Source organism: Bombina bombina, chromosome 2 (assembly GCF_027579735.1).
Source record: "Bombina bombina isolate aBomBom1 chromosome 2, aBomBom1.pri, whole genome shotgun sequence".
NCBI classification, from domain to species: Eukaryota; Metazoa; Chordata; class Amphibia; order Anura; family Bombinatoridae; genus Bombina; species Bombina bombina.
This window is the reverse complement of record NC_069500.1, coordinates 425,216,201-425,235,634: the sequence shown is the minus strand read 5'-3', so window position 1 is coordinate 425,235,634 and position 19,434 is coordinate 425,216,201. Positions and strand designations below refer to the sequence as shown.

Here is a 19,434-nt window from a genome sequence, read left to right as displayed (position 1 = left end):
CTTTCTGCCCTGACTGATGTAAGCCACTAAAGTTATGTTGTCCGACTGGAAGCTGATAAACTGGATCGAGACTAAATGAGGCCAGGCCCGAAGATCATTGAAGATCGCTCTCAGGTCCAGGATGTTTATAGGAAGAACAGATTCTGACTGAATCCAAACTCCCTGAGCCTGTTGGGAACCCCAGACAGCTCCCCACCCTAGAAGGCTAGCATCCATTGTTACAAACGCCCAAGACGGTCTGTAAAAGCAGAATCCTTGGGAGAAATGATTAAAAAACAACCGCCGTTGAAGCGAGTCCCTGGTCTCCTGCTCCAGGGTTATTCGAGGAGACAAGTCCGCATAATCTCCGTTCCATTGCCTGAGCATGCTTAACTGCCGAGGTCTAAGGTGGAACCGAGCTCTAACTTCCTGACTTCTGTCAGACAAAACTGTATAGATATGGAATCTCTCATGGTTCCCAAGAAAATCACCCTTGTCTTTGGGACTAAGAAACTATTTAAAATGTACCTTTAGAAAAGATAACACCATGACGGTATGGGATCTTACTTGCTGACAAGATGGCGCCTGGACTAGATATCGTCCAGATAAGATGCCACCCCAATGCTCTGTGGCCTTAGTACCACCAATGAAGACCCCAGAACCTTCTGAACTTGTGATGAACCCTGTGGATAGGAACATGTAGATATGCGTCCTGTGTTACCCAGTGCCTGAGTTCTAGCTGCTATAGCGTCTCCTGATAAACTAGGAGAGTGTGTCCAAGATCCATGAGGTCTAAATCAATAAAGTGCACCAAACTTTTTCTGAGTTCCTCTCCCCAGAAATAAAGTTAGAACTTACCTCATCTTCTGCCTGGCAGCAAAGGCAGTCTCCAGGTTTAGGAGGTCCTCTCCCTCCCATGGCCCTGTAAATAAGTGAAAAACCTGATCAAAATCCCTCAGGTTTTCTTGGTAAGGGCAGCATGAGAATATGGGAGACGCAGTGAGAATTATGTCCCACAAGTTCCCATTGCTTTAAAGCCACCAAAAGCTGATATGGACTACGGCTACACCTTAGAACAAAGTAGCACTCTCTGGCACTACTTTAAAAATAATAAACTCTTGATTGAAGAATCTAATCTAACACCTCACTTTAACTCTTCCTATCACTAACGTAGGCAAAGAGAATGACTGGAGTGGGAGGGAAGGGAAGAGCTATATATAGCAGCTCTCCTGTGGTGCTCTTTGCCTCCTCCTGCTGACCAGGAGGTGAATATCCCACAAGTATGGATGAAATCCGTGGACTCATCGTGTCTTTAAAAAGAAAGTGTAAATATAAAAAGACTGTGGACATTTTGTTAATTGAAGGAAATTGGAAAGTTGTTTAAAATCGTGTGCTTTATCTAAATCATGAAAGTTTAATTTTGACTGGAGTGTCCCTTTAAAAGCTCTGATAAATGTGTTTAGCTTATCTTTATTAAATGTGTCAATTTAAGGCTAGTTGTAAATTAGTTTTTCTCTGCAATCACTGTCTAGTAAATAGCTGGTTTAGGTAATCTGCTAAATTTTTAAGGAGTTCTAGGTTACAGAGTTTAAATTTTGAGTGCATGGAACAAGCACAATTGTTAAACAAAAGCAAGGTATTTTACAGCAAAAGGTAACAGAATTATAAACATACCCAGGCAAAGGCTGATCTATTTAGCAAAGGAATGTACATTAGAATGCATCTTAATTTTGAGGTATTGCTACATACTTTAATAACCTTGGTATTTTGGCTCCTTCATTCTCATAAACTGTTAAATGAAGAGTGTTATATTTAAGGGAACAAAGTTCTATAACATTTTCTTCCCTTTAATGTGTTCCCAAAGATCAATTGTATCTTTCAGGGTGTATTGCATTGTTTACACATAGCTTATTTGCATTTATTTTGAAATAGCTTTTTTCCATTGAAGTGTTCACCTATACTAAAAATGTCAGCACTGTAGTAATGGCTACAAGAGCCATCAGAATAAATGAACTTTCCAGTGGGGGTGGGAGAGAGCAGCCCTTTTTAAAGCTTTACATACAATGAACACATCTGCTGTTTGCCTGAGAACACTGTCCCTTAAAGAGACAGTTTACTAAAAAAAATTCTCCCCTTTAATTTGTTCCCAATGGTCCACTTTACCTGCTGGAGTGTATATAATTGTTTTCAAGTATTTCCATTACCCTTATATTGGCATTTTAAAAAGTTAATTTAGCTATGGTATCCCCACCTATCCTGAAAGTTTTTGGCCTTAAAGGGGCATAATACAGGTTGAGATCTGTGCACATCCTAAAAAGACTAACTAAAAAAAGTTTGCATAAAAAAATGCTGGCAAGTATTTTAAAATAATTTACAAAAATAAGCAAAATTAATTACATAGCAAAGCTGCCTGGAGCAACCAATTCCACCCCCTTATCAGTTTTTAGACAAAGTCATTTTATTTCAACTGAGTTCACATCTTCTAGGCATGCTCCAGCAGATAATCCCTATGCACATTTGCATTCTACCAAAACAACAATAAATATAGATACAGCCATAGAAGGAAATGTGTGGGGAGAGTTAGAGCTTTACAATTCAGAAACTAAAAAGAAAGGGTTAATGGTGAGACGCTGCAGTATAAATTTGCAGGTAAAGTAATAAAGTAAATATTATTATATGTTGCCTCTATCCCAACTTGTTTTATGTCTCTTTAAGGCCAAGCTGTGTAAACACAGCTAGTAGAAGAAATTACACTCCCAGTGGGGTATAGAAGAGATAATGTTAATTTGCCATTGTTCTCTCCAAGTATTGGTGATTGGTTTACGGACAGATAAAAACATAATTTATGCTTACCTGATAAATTTATTTCTCCTGTAGTGTATTCAGTCCACGGGTCATCCATTACTTATGGGATATATTCCCTTCCCAACAGGAAGTTGCAAGAGGATCACCCAAGCAGAGCTGCTATATAGCTCCTCCCCTCACATGTCATATCCAGTCATTCGACCGAAACAAGACGAGAAAGGAGAAACTATAGGGTGCAGTGGTGACTGGAGTTTGAATTAAAATTTAGATCTGCCTCAAAAAAAGACAGGGCGGGCCATGGACTGAATACTCTACAAGAGAAATAAATTTATCAGGTAAGCATAAATTATGTTTTCTCTTGTTAAGTGTATTCAGTCCACGGGTCATCCATTACTTATGGGATACCAATACCAAAGCTAAAGTACACGGATGATGGGAGGGACAAGGCAGGAACTTTAAACGGAAGGAACCACTGCCTGTAGAACCTTTCTCCCAAAAACAGCCTCCGAAGAAGCAAAAGTGTCAAATTTGTAACATTTTGAAAAGGTATGAAGTGAAGACCAAGTCGCAGCCTTGCAAATCTGTTCAACAGAGGCCTCATTCTTAAAGGCCCAGGTGGAAGCCACAGCTCTAGTGGAATGAGCTGTAATTCTTTCAGGAGGCTGCTGTCCAGCAGTCTCATAGGCTAAACGTATTATGCTACGAAGCCAAAAGGAGAGGTAGCCGAAGCTTTTTGACCTCTCCTCTGACCAGAACAAACGACAAACAGGGAAGAAGTTTGACGAAAATCTTTAGTTGCCTGTAAATAGAACTTCAGGGCACGGACTACGTCCAGATTATGCAAAAGTCGTTCCTTCTTTGAAGAAGGGTTAGGACATAATGATGGAACAACAATCTCTTGATTGATATTCCTGTTAGAAACTACCTTACGTAAGAACCCAGGTTTAGTACGCAGAACTACCTTGTCTGAATGGAAAATCAGATAAGGAGAATCACAATGTAAGGCAGATAACTCAGAGACTCTTCGAGCCGAGGAAATAGCCATCAAAAACAGAACTTTCCAAGATAACAGCTTAATATCAATGGAATGAAGGGGTTCAAATGGAACACCTTAAAGAACTTTAAGAACTAAGTTTAAGCTCCACGGCGGAGCAACAGTCTTAAACACAGGCTTAATCCTAGCCAGAGCCTGACAAAAAGCCTGAACGTCTGGAACTTCTGCTAGACGTTTGTGTAAAAGAATAGACAGAGCAGAAATCTGTCCCTTTAACGAACTAGCAGATAAGCCCTTTTCTAAACCCTCTTGTAGAAAAGACAATATCCTAGGAATCCTAACCTTACTCCATGAGTAACTCTTGGATTCGCACCAATATAAATACTTACGCCATATTTTATGGTAATTTTTTCTGGTAACAGGTTTCCGAGCCTGTATTAAGGTATCAATAACCGACTCCGAGAAGCCACGCTTTGATAGGATCAAGCGTTCAATCTCCATGCAGTCAGCCTCAGAGAAATTAGATTTGGATGATTGAAAGGACCCTGAATTAGAAGGTCCTGTCTCAGAGGCAGAGACCATGGTGGACAGGACGACATGTCCACTAGGTCTGCATACCAGGTCCTGCGTGGCCACGCAGGTGCTATCAGAATCACTGATGCTCTCTCTTGTTTGATCTTGGCAATCAGTCGAGGTAGCAGCGGAAATGGTGGAAACACATAAGCCATGTTGAAAACCCAAGGGGCTGCTAGAGCATCTATCAGCGCCGCTCCCGGGTCCCTGGACCTGGATCCGTAACAAGGAAGCTTGGCGTTCTGGCGAGACGCCATGAGATCCAGTTCTGGTTTGCCCCAACGATGAATCAGTTGGGCGAAGACCTCCGGATGAAGTTCCCACTCCCCCGGATGAAAAGTCTGGCGACTTAGAAAGTCCGCCTCCTAGTTCTCCACGCCTGGGATGTAGATCGCTGACAGGTGGCAAGAGTGAGACTCTGCCCAGCGAATTATCTTTGAGACTTCTAACATCGCTAGGGAACTCCTGGTTCCCCCTTGATGGTTGATGTAAGCCACAGTCGTGATGTTGTCCGACTGAAATCTGATGAACCTAACTGAGGCCAAACTAGAAGAGCATTGAATATTGCTCTTAACTCCAGAATATTTATTGGGAGGAGTTTCTCCTCCTGAGTCCACGATCCCTGCTCCTTCAGGGAGTTCCAGACTGCGCCCCAACCTAGAAGGCTGGCATCTGTTGTTACAATCTGGCCCGCGAAAGGTCATACCCTTGGACAGATGGACCCGAGAAAGCCACCAGAGAAGAGAATCTCTGGTCTCTTGATCCAGATTTAGTAGAGGCGACAAATCTGAGTAATCCCCATTCCACTGACTTAGCATGCATAACTGCAGCGGTCTGAGATGCAGGCGCGCAAATGGCACTATGTCCATTGCCGCTACCATTAAGCCGATTACTTCCATGCACTGAGCCACTGACGGGCGTGGAATGGAATGAAGGACACGACAAGCATTTAGAAGTTTGGATAACCTGGACTCCGTCAGGTAAATTTTCATCTCTACAGAATCTATAAGAGTCTCTAGGAAGGGAACCCTTGTGAGTGGTAATAGAGAACTCTTTTCCACGTTCACCTTCCACCCATGCGACCTCAGAAATGCCAGAACTATCTCTGTATGAGACTTGGCAGTTTGAAAACTTGACGCTTGTATCAGAATGTCGTCTAGGTACGGAGCCACCGCTATGCCTCGCGGTCTTAGCACCGCCAGAAGTGAGCCCAGAACCTTTGTAAAAATTCTCGGGGCCATAGCTAACCAGAAGGGAAGAGCTACAAACTGGTAATGCCTGTCTAGAAAGGCAAATCTTAGGTACCGATAATGATCTTTGTGAATCGGTATGTGAAGGTAGGCATCCTTTAAGTCCACTGTGGTCATATACTGACCCTCTTGGATCATGGGTAGGATGGTTCGAATAGTTTCCATTTTGAATGATGGAACTCTTAGGAATTTGTTTAAGATTTTTAGGTCCAAGATTGGTCTGAAGGTTCCCTCTTTCTTGGGAACCACAAACAGATTTGAGTAAAATCCTTGCCCTTGTTCCGTCCGCGGAACTGGGTGGATCACCCCCATTACTATGAGGTCTTGTACACAGCGTAGAAATGCCATTTTCTTTATTTGGTTTGCTGATAACCTTGAAAGATGAAATCTCCCTTGTGGAGGAGAAGCTTTGAAGTCCAGAAGATATCCCTGAGATATAATCTCCAACGCCCAGGGATCCTGGACATCTCTTGCCCACGCCTGGGCGAAGAGAGAAAGTCTGCCCCCCACTAGATCCGTTTCCAAATAGGGGGCCCTCTCTTCATGCTGTCTTAGGGGCAGTAGTAGGTTTTCTGGCCTGCTTGCCCTTGTTCCAGGACTGGTTAGTTTTCCAGGCCTGTCTGTAACGAGCAACAGTTCCTTCCTGTTTTGGAGCGGAGGAAGTTGATGCTGCTCCTGCCTTGAAGTTTCGAAAGGCACGAAAATTAGACTGTTTGGCCTTTGATTTGGCCCTGTCCTGAGGAAGAGTATGACCCTTACCTCCAGTAATGTCAGCGATAATTTCTTTCAAACCGGGCCCGAATAAGGTCTGCCCTTTGAAAGGAATATTAAGCAATTTAGATTTAGAAGTCACGTCAGCTGACCAGGATTTAAGCCATAGCGCTCAACGCGCCTGGATGGCGAATCCGGAGTTCTTAGCCGTTAGTTTAGTTAAATGTACAATGGCATCAGAAACAAATGCATTAGCTAGCTTAAGTGCTTTAAGCTTGTCCATAATTTCATCCAATGGAGCTGTGCGAATGGCCTCTTCTAGAGACTCAAACCAGAATGCCGCAGCAGCAGTGACAGGCGCAATGCATGCAAGGGGCTGTAAGATAAAACCTTGTTGAACAAACATTTTCTTAAGGTAACCTTCTAATTTTTTATCCATTGGATCCGAAAAAGCACAACTATCCTCCACCGGGATAGTGGTACGCTTAGCTAAAGTAGAAACTGCTCCCTCCACCTTAGGGACCGTCTGCCATAAGTCCCGTGTAGTGGCGTCTATTGGAAACATTTTCCTTAATATAGGAGGTGGGGAAAAGGGCACACCGGGTCTATCCCACTCCTTGCTAATAATTTCTGTAAGCCTTTTAGGTATAGGAAAAATGTCAGTACACACCGGCACCGCATAGTATCTATCCAGCCTACACATTTTCTCTGGAATTGCAACTGTGTTACAGTCATTCAGAGCCGCTAAAACCTCTCCAAGCAATACACGGAGGTTCTCAAGCTTAAATTTGAAATTAGAGATCTCTGAATCCGGCTTCCCCGGATCAGATCCGTCACCCACAGAATGAAGCTCTCTGTCCTCATGTTCTGCAAACTGTGACGCAGTATCAGACATGGCTCTCATATCACCAGCGCGCTCTGTCCTTATCCCAGAGCTATCGCGCTTGCCTCTTAATTCTGGCAATTTAGATAACACTTCTGTCAGGGTATTATTCATAATAGTAGCCATGTCTTCTAACGTGATTTGTATGGGCGTCACTGATGTACTTGGCGCCACAATCACACGCGCCTCCTGAGCGGGAGGCGAAGGTACTGACACGTGAGGAGAGTTAGTCGGCATAACTTCCCCCTCGTTGTCTGGTGATAATTCCTTTACAGATAAAGACTGACTTTTATTATTTAAAGTGACATCAATACATTTAGTACACATATTTCTATGGGGCTCCACATTGGCCTTTAAACATAGTGAACAAACAGATTCATCTGTGTCAGACATGTTTAAACAGACTAGCAATGAGACTAGCAAGCTTGGAAAATGCTTTAAAATAAATTTACAAGCAATATAAAAAACGCTACTGCGCCTTTAAGAAACACAAAAAAACTGTCACAGGTGAAATAACAATGAACCAAATCTGTTATAGCAACCAAAATTTTCACAGTAAATATATTAGTTTAGCAGAGCATTGCACCCACTAGCAAATGGATGATTAACCCCTTAATACCCAAAAACGGATAATCAATATGCAAATATACTTTTTTAACACAGTCAAACACACTGTCACAGGTCTGCTGTGACTGATTACCTCCCTCAAAATGACTTTTGAAAACCTCTGAGCTCTCTAGAGACGTCCTGGGTCATGCAGGAAGAAGCAGGAAGACTGTGACTGAATTTTTACTGCGCAAAAAAGCGCTAAAATAGGCCCCTCCCACTCATTATTACAGCAGTGGGAAACCTCAGTTAACTGTTTCTATGCAGAAATATAAGTCAGCCATGTGGAAAAATGCATGCCCCTATAAGTTTTATCACCAATGTACCTCACAAAAACGATTAAACATGCCAGTAAACGTTTTCAAGATCCCTTTTTAAAGAGTATGTATTGTTATTTATAAGCCTGCTACCAGTCGCTACTACTGCATTTAAGGCTGTACTTACATTACTTCGGTATCAGCAGTATTTTCTTAGTCAATTCCATTCCTTAGAAAAATATTTTACTGCACATACCTCATTTGCAGGAGACCCCGCACGCTATTCCCTTTCTGAAGTTACCTCACTCCTCAGAATGTGCGAGAACAGCCAGTGGATCTTAGTTACTTCTGCTAAGATCATAGAAAACGCAGGCAGATTTCTTCTTCTAAATACTGCCTGAAAAAAAAACAGCACACTCCGGTGCCATTTAAAAATAACAAACTTTTGATTGAAGAAATAAGTATAAAACACCACACTCCTCTCACGACCTCCTACTATGTTGAGGGTTGCAAGAGAATGACTGGATATGACATGTGAGGGGAGGAGCTATATAGCAGCTCTGCTTGGGTGATCCTCTTGCAACTTCCTGTTGGGAAGGGAATATATCCCATAAGTAATGGATGACCCGTGGACTGAATACACTTAACAAGAGAAAGATAAATAAGCATGTATATGTACACAATGTGATAAAGTAATGAGATCTGATTATACCTACAAGCTCGGCCCAATTTATTAGGTTGTGGCTTAAACTAAAAAAAAAGCTAAATCATATACACAAATAAACCTTAAAAGCTAATCTCATACATTTTATACTCTGCTTCTGGTAAAAAAAAGTAATTGGAAACACATTAAGGGAACAACAATTTTATAGTTGAATGTAAGCTTAGAAGACGGCCCATTTTTGGTTCAGCACCTGGGTAGTGCTTGCTAATTGGTGTCTAAATGTAGCCATCCAATTAGCAAGCGTTACCCAGGTTCTGAACCAAAAATGGGCCAGCTCCTAAGCTTACTTTCCAGCTTTTTTAAATAAAGATACAAAGAGAACGAAGAAAAATTGATAATAGGAGTAAATTAGAAAGTTGCATGCTCTATCTGAATCATGAAAGTTTATTTTTGACTAGACTATCCCTTTAAGGTCTAAAAATATAGTAGGAAAGAGTTAACGCTTTTTTCATGCTATACACTATGCTTGAGATTATATCCTTTGTATCACTACAAGTATTCTAAATAATATTATGTTCCAGTAAAAAAGGCAGGTTCTGTTAATAAACCTATCCACCATTAATAAGAAAACATACTTGTATAATCACTAAGCGTGTAAAGAACTGTGACCAGATTATCCAAGCAGGGCCAGTGGTCAGGATTACACTGCAGCCCCTCCTCAAATGCATGTCTAGCCAGCGGAATGCGCACCAATCGCAGTGCTAGACGTCCTATTTTGTACCAAAGGTTAACATCTGTTGAGTCCAACATAACAGCCTACAATAAAAAAAAAAAAAAAAGTGAAAATAGTATATTACCCGAAAAAAAGCATAAAAGACAAACAAAAAAAAAACAACCCTACATTTAAATTATGCACATTTAAAATCTCACTAAATTAAAGAGCATTAGTTACCATATTCTGCATAATAATAGTGAATAAAAACAAAATTTATGCTTACCTGATAAATTTCTTTCTTTCTTGACACGGTCCACGGACCATCATCAATTACTGTTGGGAATATCACTCCTGGCCAGCAGGAGGAGGCAAAGAGCACCACAGGAAAATGTTAAGTATCACTTCCCTTCCCACAACCCCCAGTCATTCGACCGAAGGAAAAGGAGAGAAAGGAAACAACACAAGGTGCAGAGGTGCCTGTCTGAAAAACAGGGAGGGCCGTAGACTCACCGTGTCAAGAAAGAAATACATTTATCAGGTAAGCATAAATTTTGTTTTCTTTTTTTTTTTTTTATATTCTTTTTTATTGAGTTTCCGAATAATTACAAACAAATACTTTGTCCAAATACAGTGACAAAGGAAAAAAAAAAGAGAAAAGAGAAAAAACAAAAAAAAACATACATACAATAATCAAGTTAATATCATGCATCATAGGCTATACATTTTGTGAACCAAAGAAAAACTTATTCATCATAAATCCTTTGTGGGGGAAAATGAATAAAGTGCTGTATAAACATCTACTAAAAAAAAACCCACTATATAAAAACGTATATGTCCGTGTATTAAAATATGAGAAAACATTTACAATAAAAAGATTACCTTCTTTCTTAAACTAAAGGTAGTGAAAAAACATAATTTATGCTTACCTGATAAATTCCTTTCTTCTGTTGTGTGATCAGTCCACGGGTCATCATTACTTCTGGGATATTATCTGCTCCCCTACAGGAAGTGCAAGAGGATTCACCCAGCAGAGTTGCTATATAGCTCCTCCCCTCTACGTCACCTCCAGTCATTCGACCAAAGACCAACGAGAAAGGAGAAGCCAAGGGTGTAGTGGTGACTGAATTATAATTTAAAAATTATGTACCTGCCTTAAAAAACAGGGCGGGCCGTGGACTGATCACACAACAGAAGAAAGGAATTTATCAGGTAAGCATAAATTATGTTTTCTTCTGTTATGTGTGATCAGTCCACGGGTCATCATTACTTCTGGGATACCAATACCAAAGCAAAAGTACACGGATGACGGGAGGGATAGGCAGGCTCATTATACAGAAGGAACCACTGCCTGAAGAACCTTTCTCCCAAAAATAGCCTCCGAAGAAGCAAAAGTGTCAAATTTGTAAAATTTGGAAAAAATATGAAGCGAAGACCAAGTTGCAGCCTTGCAAATCTGTTCAACAGAGGCCTCATTCTTAAAGGCCCAAGTGGAAGCCACAGCTCTAGTGGAGTGAGCTGTAATTCTTTCAGGAGGCTGCTGTCCAGCAGTCTCATAGGCTAAACGTATTATGCTACGAAGCCAAAAAGAGAGAGAGGTAGCAGAAGCTTTTTGACCTCTCCTCTGTCCAGAATAAACGACAAACAGGGAAGAAGTTTGGCGAAAATCTTTAGTTGCCTGCAAGTAGAACTTGAGGGCACGAACTACATCCAGATTGTGTAGAAGACGTTCCTTCTTTGAAGAAGGATTTGGACACAAGGATGGAACAACAATCTCTTGATTGATATTCCTGTTAGAGACAACCTTAGGTAAGAACCCAGGTTTAGTACGCAGAACTACCTTGTCTGAGTGAAAGATCAGATAAGGAGAATCACAATGTAGGGCTGATAACTCAGAGACTCTTCGAGCCGAGGAAATAGCCATTAAAAATAGAACTTTCCAAGATAACAATCTTATATCAATGGAATGAAGGGGTTCAAACGGAACACCCTGTAAAACGTTAAGAACTAAGTTTAAACTCCATGGCGGAGCAACAGTTTTAAACACAGGCTTGATCCTAGCTAAAGCCTGACAAAAGGCCTGGATGTCTGAATTTTCTGACAGACGCCTGTGTAACAAGATGGACAGAGCTGAGATCTGTCCCTTTAATGAGCTAGCCGATAAACCCTTTTCTAAACCTTCTTGTAGAAAAGACAATATCCTAGGAATCCTAACCTTACTCCAGGAGTAATCTTTGGATTCACACCAGTATAGGTATTTACGCCATATTTTATGGTAAATCTTTCTGGTAACAGGCTTCCTAGCCTGTATCAGGGTATCAATAACCGACTCAGAAAACCCACGTTTTGATAAAATCAAGCGTTCAATTTCCAAGCAGTCAGCTTCAGAGAAGTTAGACTTTGATGTTTGAATGGACCCTGAATCAGAAGGTCCTGTCTTAGAGGTAGAGACCACGGCGGACAGGATGACATGTCCACTAGATCTGCATACCAAGTCCTGCGCGGCCATGCAGGCGCTATTAGAATCACTGATGCTCTCTCCTGTTTGATTTTGGCAATCAATCGAGGAAGCAGCGGGAAGGGTGGAAACACATAAGCCATCCTGAAGTTCCAAGGTGCTGTCAAAGCATCTATCAGAACCGCTCCCGGATCCCTGGATCTGGATCCGTAGCGAGGAAGTTTGGCGTTCTGGCGAGACGCCATGAGATCTATCTCTGGTTTGCCCCAACGTCGAAGTATTTGGGCAAAGACCTCCGGATGAAGTTCCCACTCCCCCGGATGAAGAGTCTGGCGACTCAAGAAATCCGCCTCCCAGTTCTCCACTCCCGGGATGTGGATTGCTGACAGGTGGCAAGAGTGAGACTCTGCCCAGCGAATTATCTTTGATACTTCTATCATTGCTAGGGAGCTTCTTGTCCCTCCCTGATGGTTGATGTAAGCTACAGTCGTGATGTTGTCCGACTGAAACCTGATGAACCCCCGAGTCTTTAACTGGGGCCAAGCTAGAAGGGCATTGAGAACTGCTCTCAATTCCAGAATGTTTATTGGCAGGAGACTTTCCTCCTGACTCCATTGTCCCTGAGCCTTCAGAGAATGCCAGACAGCGCCCCAACCTAGAAGGCTGGCGTCTGTTGTTACAATTGTCCAGTCCGGCCTGCTGAAAGGCATCCCCCTGGACAGATGTGGCCGAGAAAGCCACCATAGAAGAGAGTTTCTGGTCTCTTGATCCAGATTCAGAGTGGGGGACAAATCTGAGTAATCCCCATTCCACTGACTCAGCATGCACAATTGCAGCGGTCTGAGATGTAGGCGTGCAAAGGGAACTATGTCCATTGCTGCTACCATTAATCCGATCACCTCCATGCATTGAGCTACTGACGGGAGTTGAATGGAATGAAGGACACGGCATGCATTTAGAAGCTTTGTTAATCTGTCTTCTGTCAGATAAATCTTCATTTCTACGGAATCTATAAGAGTCCCCAAGAATGGAACCCTTGTGAGAGGCAAGAGAGAACTCTTCTTTTCGTTCACTTTCCATCCATGCGACCTTAGAAATGCCAGAACTAACTCTGTATGAGACTTGGCAGTTTGAAAGCTTGAAGCTTGTATCAGAATGTCGTCTAGGTACGGAGCTACCGAAATTCCTCGCGGTCTCAGAACCGCCAGAAGGGCACCCAGAACCTTTGTGAAGATTCTTGGAGCCGTAGCCAATCCGAATGGAAGAGCTACAAACTGGTAATGCCTGTCTAAGAAGGCAAACCTTAGATACCGGTAATGATCTTTGTGAATCGGTATGTGAAGGTAAGCATCCTTTAAATCCACTGTGGTCATGAACTGACCCTTTTGGATCATGGGTAAGATTGTCCGAATAGTTTCCATTTTGAACGATGGAACTCGTAGGAATTTGTTTAGGATCTTTAAATCCAAGATTGGCCTGAAAGTTCCCTCTTTTTTGGGAACCACAAACAGGTTTGAGTAAAACCCTTGTCCTTGTTCCGACCGCGGAACCGGATGGATCACTCCCATTAATAATAGATCTTGTACACAGCGTAGAAACGCGTCTTTCTTTATTTGGTTTGTTGACAACCTTGACAGATGAAATCTCCCTCTTGGGGGAGATAATTTGAAGTCTAGAAGGTATCCCTGAGATATGATCTCTAGCGCCCAGGGATCCTGGACATCTCTTGCCCAAGCCTGGGCGAAGAGAGAGAGTCTGCCCCCCACTAGATCCGGTCCCGGATCGGGGGCCCTCGGTTCATGCTGTCTTAGGGGCAGCAGCAGGTTTTCTGGCCTGCTTGCCCTTATTCCAGGACTGGTTAGGTTTCCAGCCTTGTCTGTAACGAGCAACAGCTCCTTCCTGTTTTGGTGCAGTGGAAGTTGATGCTGCACCTGCTTTGAAATTCCGAAAGGGATGAAAATTAGACTGTCTAGCCTTAGCTTTGGCTTTGTCTTGAGGTAGAGCGTGGCCCTTACCTCCTGTAATGTCAGCGATAATTTCTTTCAAACCGGGCCCAAATAAAGTTTGCCCCTTGAAAGGTATATTAAGTAATTTGGACTTAGAAGTTACATCAGCCGACCAGGATTTTAGCCACAGCGCCCTACGTGCCTGAATGGCGAATCCTGAATTCTTAGCCGTAAGTTTGGTTAAATGTACTACGGCCTCCGAAACGAATGAATTAGCTAGTTTAAGGACTCTAAGCCTGTCCGTAATGTCGTCCAGCGTAGCGGAACTAAGGTTCTCTTCCAGAGACTCAATCCAAAATGCTGCCGCAGCCGTAATCGGCGCGATGCATGCAAGGGGTTGCAATATCAAACCTTGTTGAACAAACATTTTCTTAAGGTAACCCTCTAATTTTTTATCCATAGGATCTGAAAAGGCACAGCTATCCTCCACCGGGATAGTGGTGCGCTTAGCTAAAGTAGAAACTGCTCCCTCCACCTTAGGGACCGTTTGCCATAAGTCCCGTGTGGTGGCGTCTATTGGAAACATCTTTCTAAATATTGGAGGGGGTGAGAACGGCACACCGGGTCTATCCCACTCCTTAGTAACAATTTCAGTTAATCTCTTAGGTATAGGAAAAACGTCAGTACTCGCCGGTACCGCAAAGTATTTATCCAACCTACACATTTTCTCTGGTATTGCAACAGTGTTACAATCGTTAAGAGCCGCTAAGACCTCCCCTAGTAATACACGGAGGTTTTCCAATTTAAATTTAAAATTTGAAATATCTGAATCCAATCTGCTTGGATCAGAACCGTCACCTACAGAATGAAGCTCTCCGTCCTCATGCTCTGCAAGCTGTGACGCAGTATCAGACATGGCCCTAGAATTATCAGCGCACTCTGTTCTCACCCCAGAGTGATCACGCTTGCCTCTTAGTTCTGGTAACTTAGCCAAAACTTCAGTCATAACAGTAGCCATATCTTGTAATGTTATCTGTAATGGCTGCCCAGAAGTACTAGGCGCCATAATATCACGCACCTCCCGGGCGGGAGACGCAGGTACTGACACGTGAGGCGAGTTAGACGGCATAACTCTCCCCTCGCTGTTTGGTGAAATTTGTTCAATTTGTACAGATTGGCTTTTATTTAAAGTAGCATCAATACAGTTAGTACATAAATTTCTATTGGGCTCCACCTTGGCATTGGAACAAATGACACAGGTATCTTCCTCTGAATCAGACATGTTTAACACACTAGCAATAAACATGCAACTTGGTTACAATCTTATTTAACAAAAACGTACTGTGCCTCAAAGAAGCACTAAACGATTAAATGACAGTTGAAATAATGAACTGAAAAACAGTTATAGCATCACTCTTTAAAAACAACATAACTTGTTAGCAAAGGTTTGTTCCCATTAGTAAAGCAACACTAATTAAATTTTAAACATAAAAATCACAGAGCAACGTTTTAAAAACACAGTCACTATATAAATCTCACAGCTCTGCTGAGAGAATCTACTTCCCTTCAAAGAAGTTTGAAGACCCCTGAGTTCTGTTAGAGATGAACCGGATCATGCAGAAAATATAAGTGTAACTGACTGGAAATTTTTTGATGCGTAGCAAAGAGCGCCAAAAACGGCCCCTCCCCCTCACACACAGCAGTGAGAGAGAAACGAAACTGTCATAATCAAAACAAGCAAACTGCCAAGTGGAAAAATAATGCCCAAATATTTATTCACTCAGTACCTCAGAAATGCAAACGATTCTACATTCCAGCAAAAACGTTTAACATGAATTAAATACCTATTAAAAGGTTTAATGTATTTTTACAGAGTAATTCCGGTGAAATACCATCCCCAGAATACTGAAGTGTAGAGTATACATACATGTCATTATAACGGTATAGCAGGATTTTCTCATCAATTCCATTCAGAAAATAAAAACTGCTACATACCTCAATGCAGATTCAACTGCCCGCTGTCCCCTGATCTGAAGCTTTTACCTCCCTCAGATGGCCGAGAAACAGCAATATGATCTTAACTACTCCGGTTAAAATCATAAGAAAAACTCTGGTAGATTCTTCTTCAAACTCTGCCAGAGAAGTAATAACACGCTCCGGTGCTATTGTAAAATAACAAACTTTTGATTGAAGTTCTAAAAACTAAGTATAATCACCATAGTCCTCTCACACCTCCTATCTAGTCTTTGGGTGCAAGAGAATGACTGGGGGTGACGTAGAGGGGAGGAGCTATATAGCAACTCTGCTGGGTGAATCCTCTTGCACTTCCTGTAGGGGAGCAGATAATATCCCAGAAGTAATGATGACCCGTGGACTGATCACACATAACAGAAGAAACAGTGATTATACACAAATCCATACATAATTAGATACCAACAAAGAAAACCAAACCAAAGGGCCAATAGTGTCCGTGGCTAATTAAAAACAGTTCTTACTACCATCTTTTAAAGTGAACATTAAGATTTGGCTAAAATTGTGTAGTATAACCAAATAGCCCTGAATAAACTAGCTATGCTTTCTTCGACTCAGTGATTTTCTCATCTTCTATCCCCACATTATATGTACGGTGACCAAATATACAATATAGCCAAAAGCCAGATCCCCCAACCCAACCCACGAACAAGACATAAAAAAAAAAAAAAAAAAAAAAGGAAAAGAAAGAAACGGGAGACGCTCCTCTCCACCCCCCACCCCCCATCCTCACCTCACCCCCAAGCACTCACTCAGTGTCCATTGCCCATTCGCCAGGGAAGTGACCTGCCAAAATGTTCATCTGTAAATATTCCGAATTACTAAAAGGTTTAATTAATTTTTTTTGATGCAATAGGGGTAATGATCTTAAAAATATCTCCCATTTCTTAAAAAATACTACTAGATGTTTTTCTTGTGGGTAGGGTAAGTTAATTTGTTCTTTTATGAACTGATCAGTCAAAGCCCTTTTAAATTGTGCCATTGTAGGTAAAGCGGCTGCTTTCCATGTCTTAAAAATAAGACTCCGTGCAGTTAATATGATAGTATTTATCAAGTTATGATTCTTAATTGTGTGCCGATATTTTACCAGAAAAAAGATCTCAATAGGGGATATTTTATAGTCCACCTTCAAAACAACTGTCATCCAAAATATGATTTTCCCCCAATATTGCGATACCTTAGGGCAACTCCATAAACAATGGAAGAGGTCAGCACCAGTATTTGAACATCTAGGGCAAAGAGCTTTTATTTTATACCATTTAGCTAACACCGCAGGCGTAAGATATCTCTGTAGCCCGATTTTTATCTGGGACTCCCTCCAAGATGTCGGGACCCAGGGCTGTTGCGTTATTTTAAAGCTCTCTATGATACTCTGCTCATCTATATCCGAGAATAGGTTAGCCCATCTAACAACCATCTCGTCTACTTGCGCTTTTGATGATTTCTGCTTTAATAGTAAATATAAAGGGGAAATTGCATATATTCCTGCTGCGTACATTGAAATCCTAGACTGCAGCTCACCCAGGGACCAGTCATTCCCATATTTCGTAATTATCTCATGGAGAAAGTGCCTAAATTGGAGGTAGGCATAGAACTCCCGTGGCCCTATATCAAACCGAGATACAATTTCTTGGAATAATAATGTATGCCCTCCCGTGTCCCGCATCTGACATAAGGTTTGGAGGCCTTTAGATTCCCAGTCTATGAATATCCGATTCAAGAGGCCAGGACTAAATTCTGGATTACCCGCTATAGGTAGATATTGTGAAACATAGGGCGAGTTGCCCATTTCTGCACATAGTCTTTGCCAGGCAATAATGACGTTTTTCAGAGTGTCTAAATAAAATATGTTAGAAGGAAGTGAGGTAAGTGGACAGTGTAACAGAGCTTTCAATTTAAATGGGGCCACAAGCTGTGATTCCCACATAAATGACGTGATTTGCTCCTTCCCAGTCAACCAATCAAATGCGAATCTAGCTATTATAACCAGATTATATGTCTGAATATCGGGGAGTGCCAAACCTGCTGATGTCTTAGAATTCATGAGCCTACCTGCGGCAATCCGCGGTCTTTTGCCATTCCATAAAAATTTGGAACAGGCCTTATTATATATGGTGATATCTCTCTTATGTAGGAACCATGGGATGTTTTGCATAATATAGAGGAGCTTTGGGAAGATGATTGTTTTAATCAGAGTCACCCGGGCTGTTAATGAAATAGGAAGCCTAGTCCATTCATCTAGTTTACTCTTACAGGACTCCATTACTGACCTATAATTTAATCCATACCATTCCTCCGGGTTTCTAGATAGTCGTAAACCCAAATATGTAATCTGCGGGACCTCCCTAAAAGGGTGATTCAGCTGCAGTGCGGGATTTTTATCTATCCACATAAGCTCAGATTTAGATGTATTAATCTTAAACCCTGAGATTTCCCCGAACTCTTGGGTGATACTCTGTAGGATAGGTAATGACACTGCAAAATTAGATAGGAATAGGAGGAGATCATCTGCGTAGAGAAGAAGAATCAACTTCTCACGCACTAATGAAATCCCCTCCAGTTCTTGCCGTATAAGAATGGCCAGTGGTTCTATACTGAGATTAAACAAGAAGGGGGAAAGTGGGCAGCCCTGTCTAGTCCCTCTGAATAAATTGAATCGCTGAGTAGAGGTATTATTAATAATTACCGCAGAGGAGGGGGTACTGTAGATTAAACGTATATAATTGTTAAAAGGGCCCGAAAACCCAAATTCATCTAACGTAGAAAACAAATGATCCCAACTGACCCTGTCGAAAGCCTTTTCTGCATCAACTGTCAAAATAGCCTTGTCAATGCTTCCATAAGATTCCTTAGTTTTATATATATTCCAAAAAGATTCAATCAGGATTAGTAATTTCCTTATATTCCTTGTCGACTTACGACCATGCATAAAGCCAGACTGATTCTCATGAATTAAATCGCCCATATAAGGTTTTAATCGTAGGGCTATGATAGACGCAAGCAACTTATAGTCGGTATTTAAAACCGAAATAGGTCTATAGGAACTTGGTAATTCAGGATCTTTCCCCTTTTTAAGGATCAGTGAGATATTTGCAGCTGTAAAGGATGTGGAACATCTCGTATTCTCGGAAAAATAAGAATTAAATAACTTAACTAATATAGGAAGCACCTGGGGTTGGAGGATTCTATAGTATTCTATGGGTAGAGCATCTGGACCGGCTGCTTTATTGGGTTTCGCGTTTTTAATTGCCCACACTATTTCTTCTTCCGTTATAGGAGCATTGATGGCATCTCTGGCTTCTATGGATATACGTGGGGTTTTAATCTTCCCCCAAAATGTCTCTTTTTTCTGTAGATTAATAGGCTCTTGAGTATATAGATCCTGGAAAAAGTCAAAGAATACTTTTTCTATATCAGTATGGCTTGTGTATCTCAAGGTTCCTTGTTTAATAGAGGTAATTGCGTATCTCGGAGAAGATTTAGCTAACCTTGCTAGAAACTTTGCTGATCTACCCGTAAACCCTCCATACCTTGCTTTCATTCTGAGTTCTTCCTGGGCACTAAT

At 41.6% G+C, this 19,434-nt stretch overlaps 1 protein-coding gene across 1 annotated transcript in view; it reads right to left on the bottom strand.

Moving 5' to 3' along the window:
• Positions 1–19,434, bottom strand: part of CABIN1 (calcineurin binding protein 1) — a 1,089,846-nt gene that overhangs the window by 979,704 nt on the left and 90,708 nt on the right. The window contains exon 6 of the mRNA XM_053701973.1: positions 9,358–9,538. Within this exon, the coding sequence (XP_053557948.1) occupies positions 9,358–9,538 (181 nt within the window). The remainder of the gene's footprint in view (positions 1–9,357; positions 9,539–19,434) is intronic.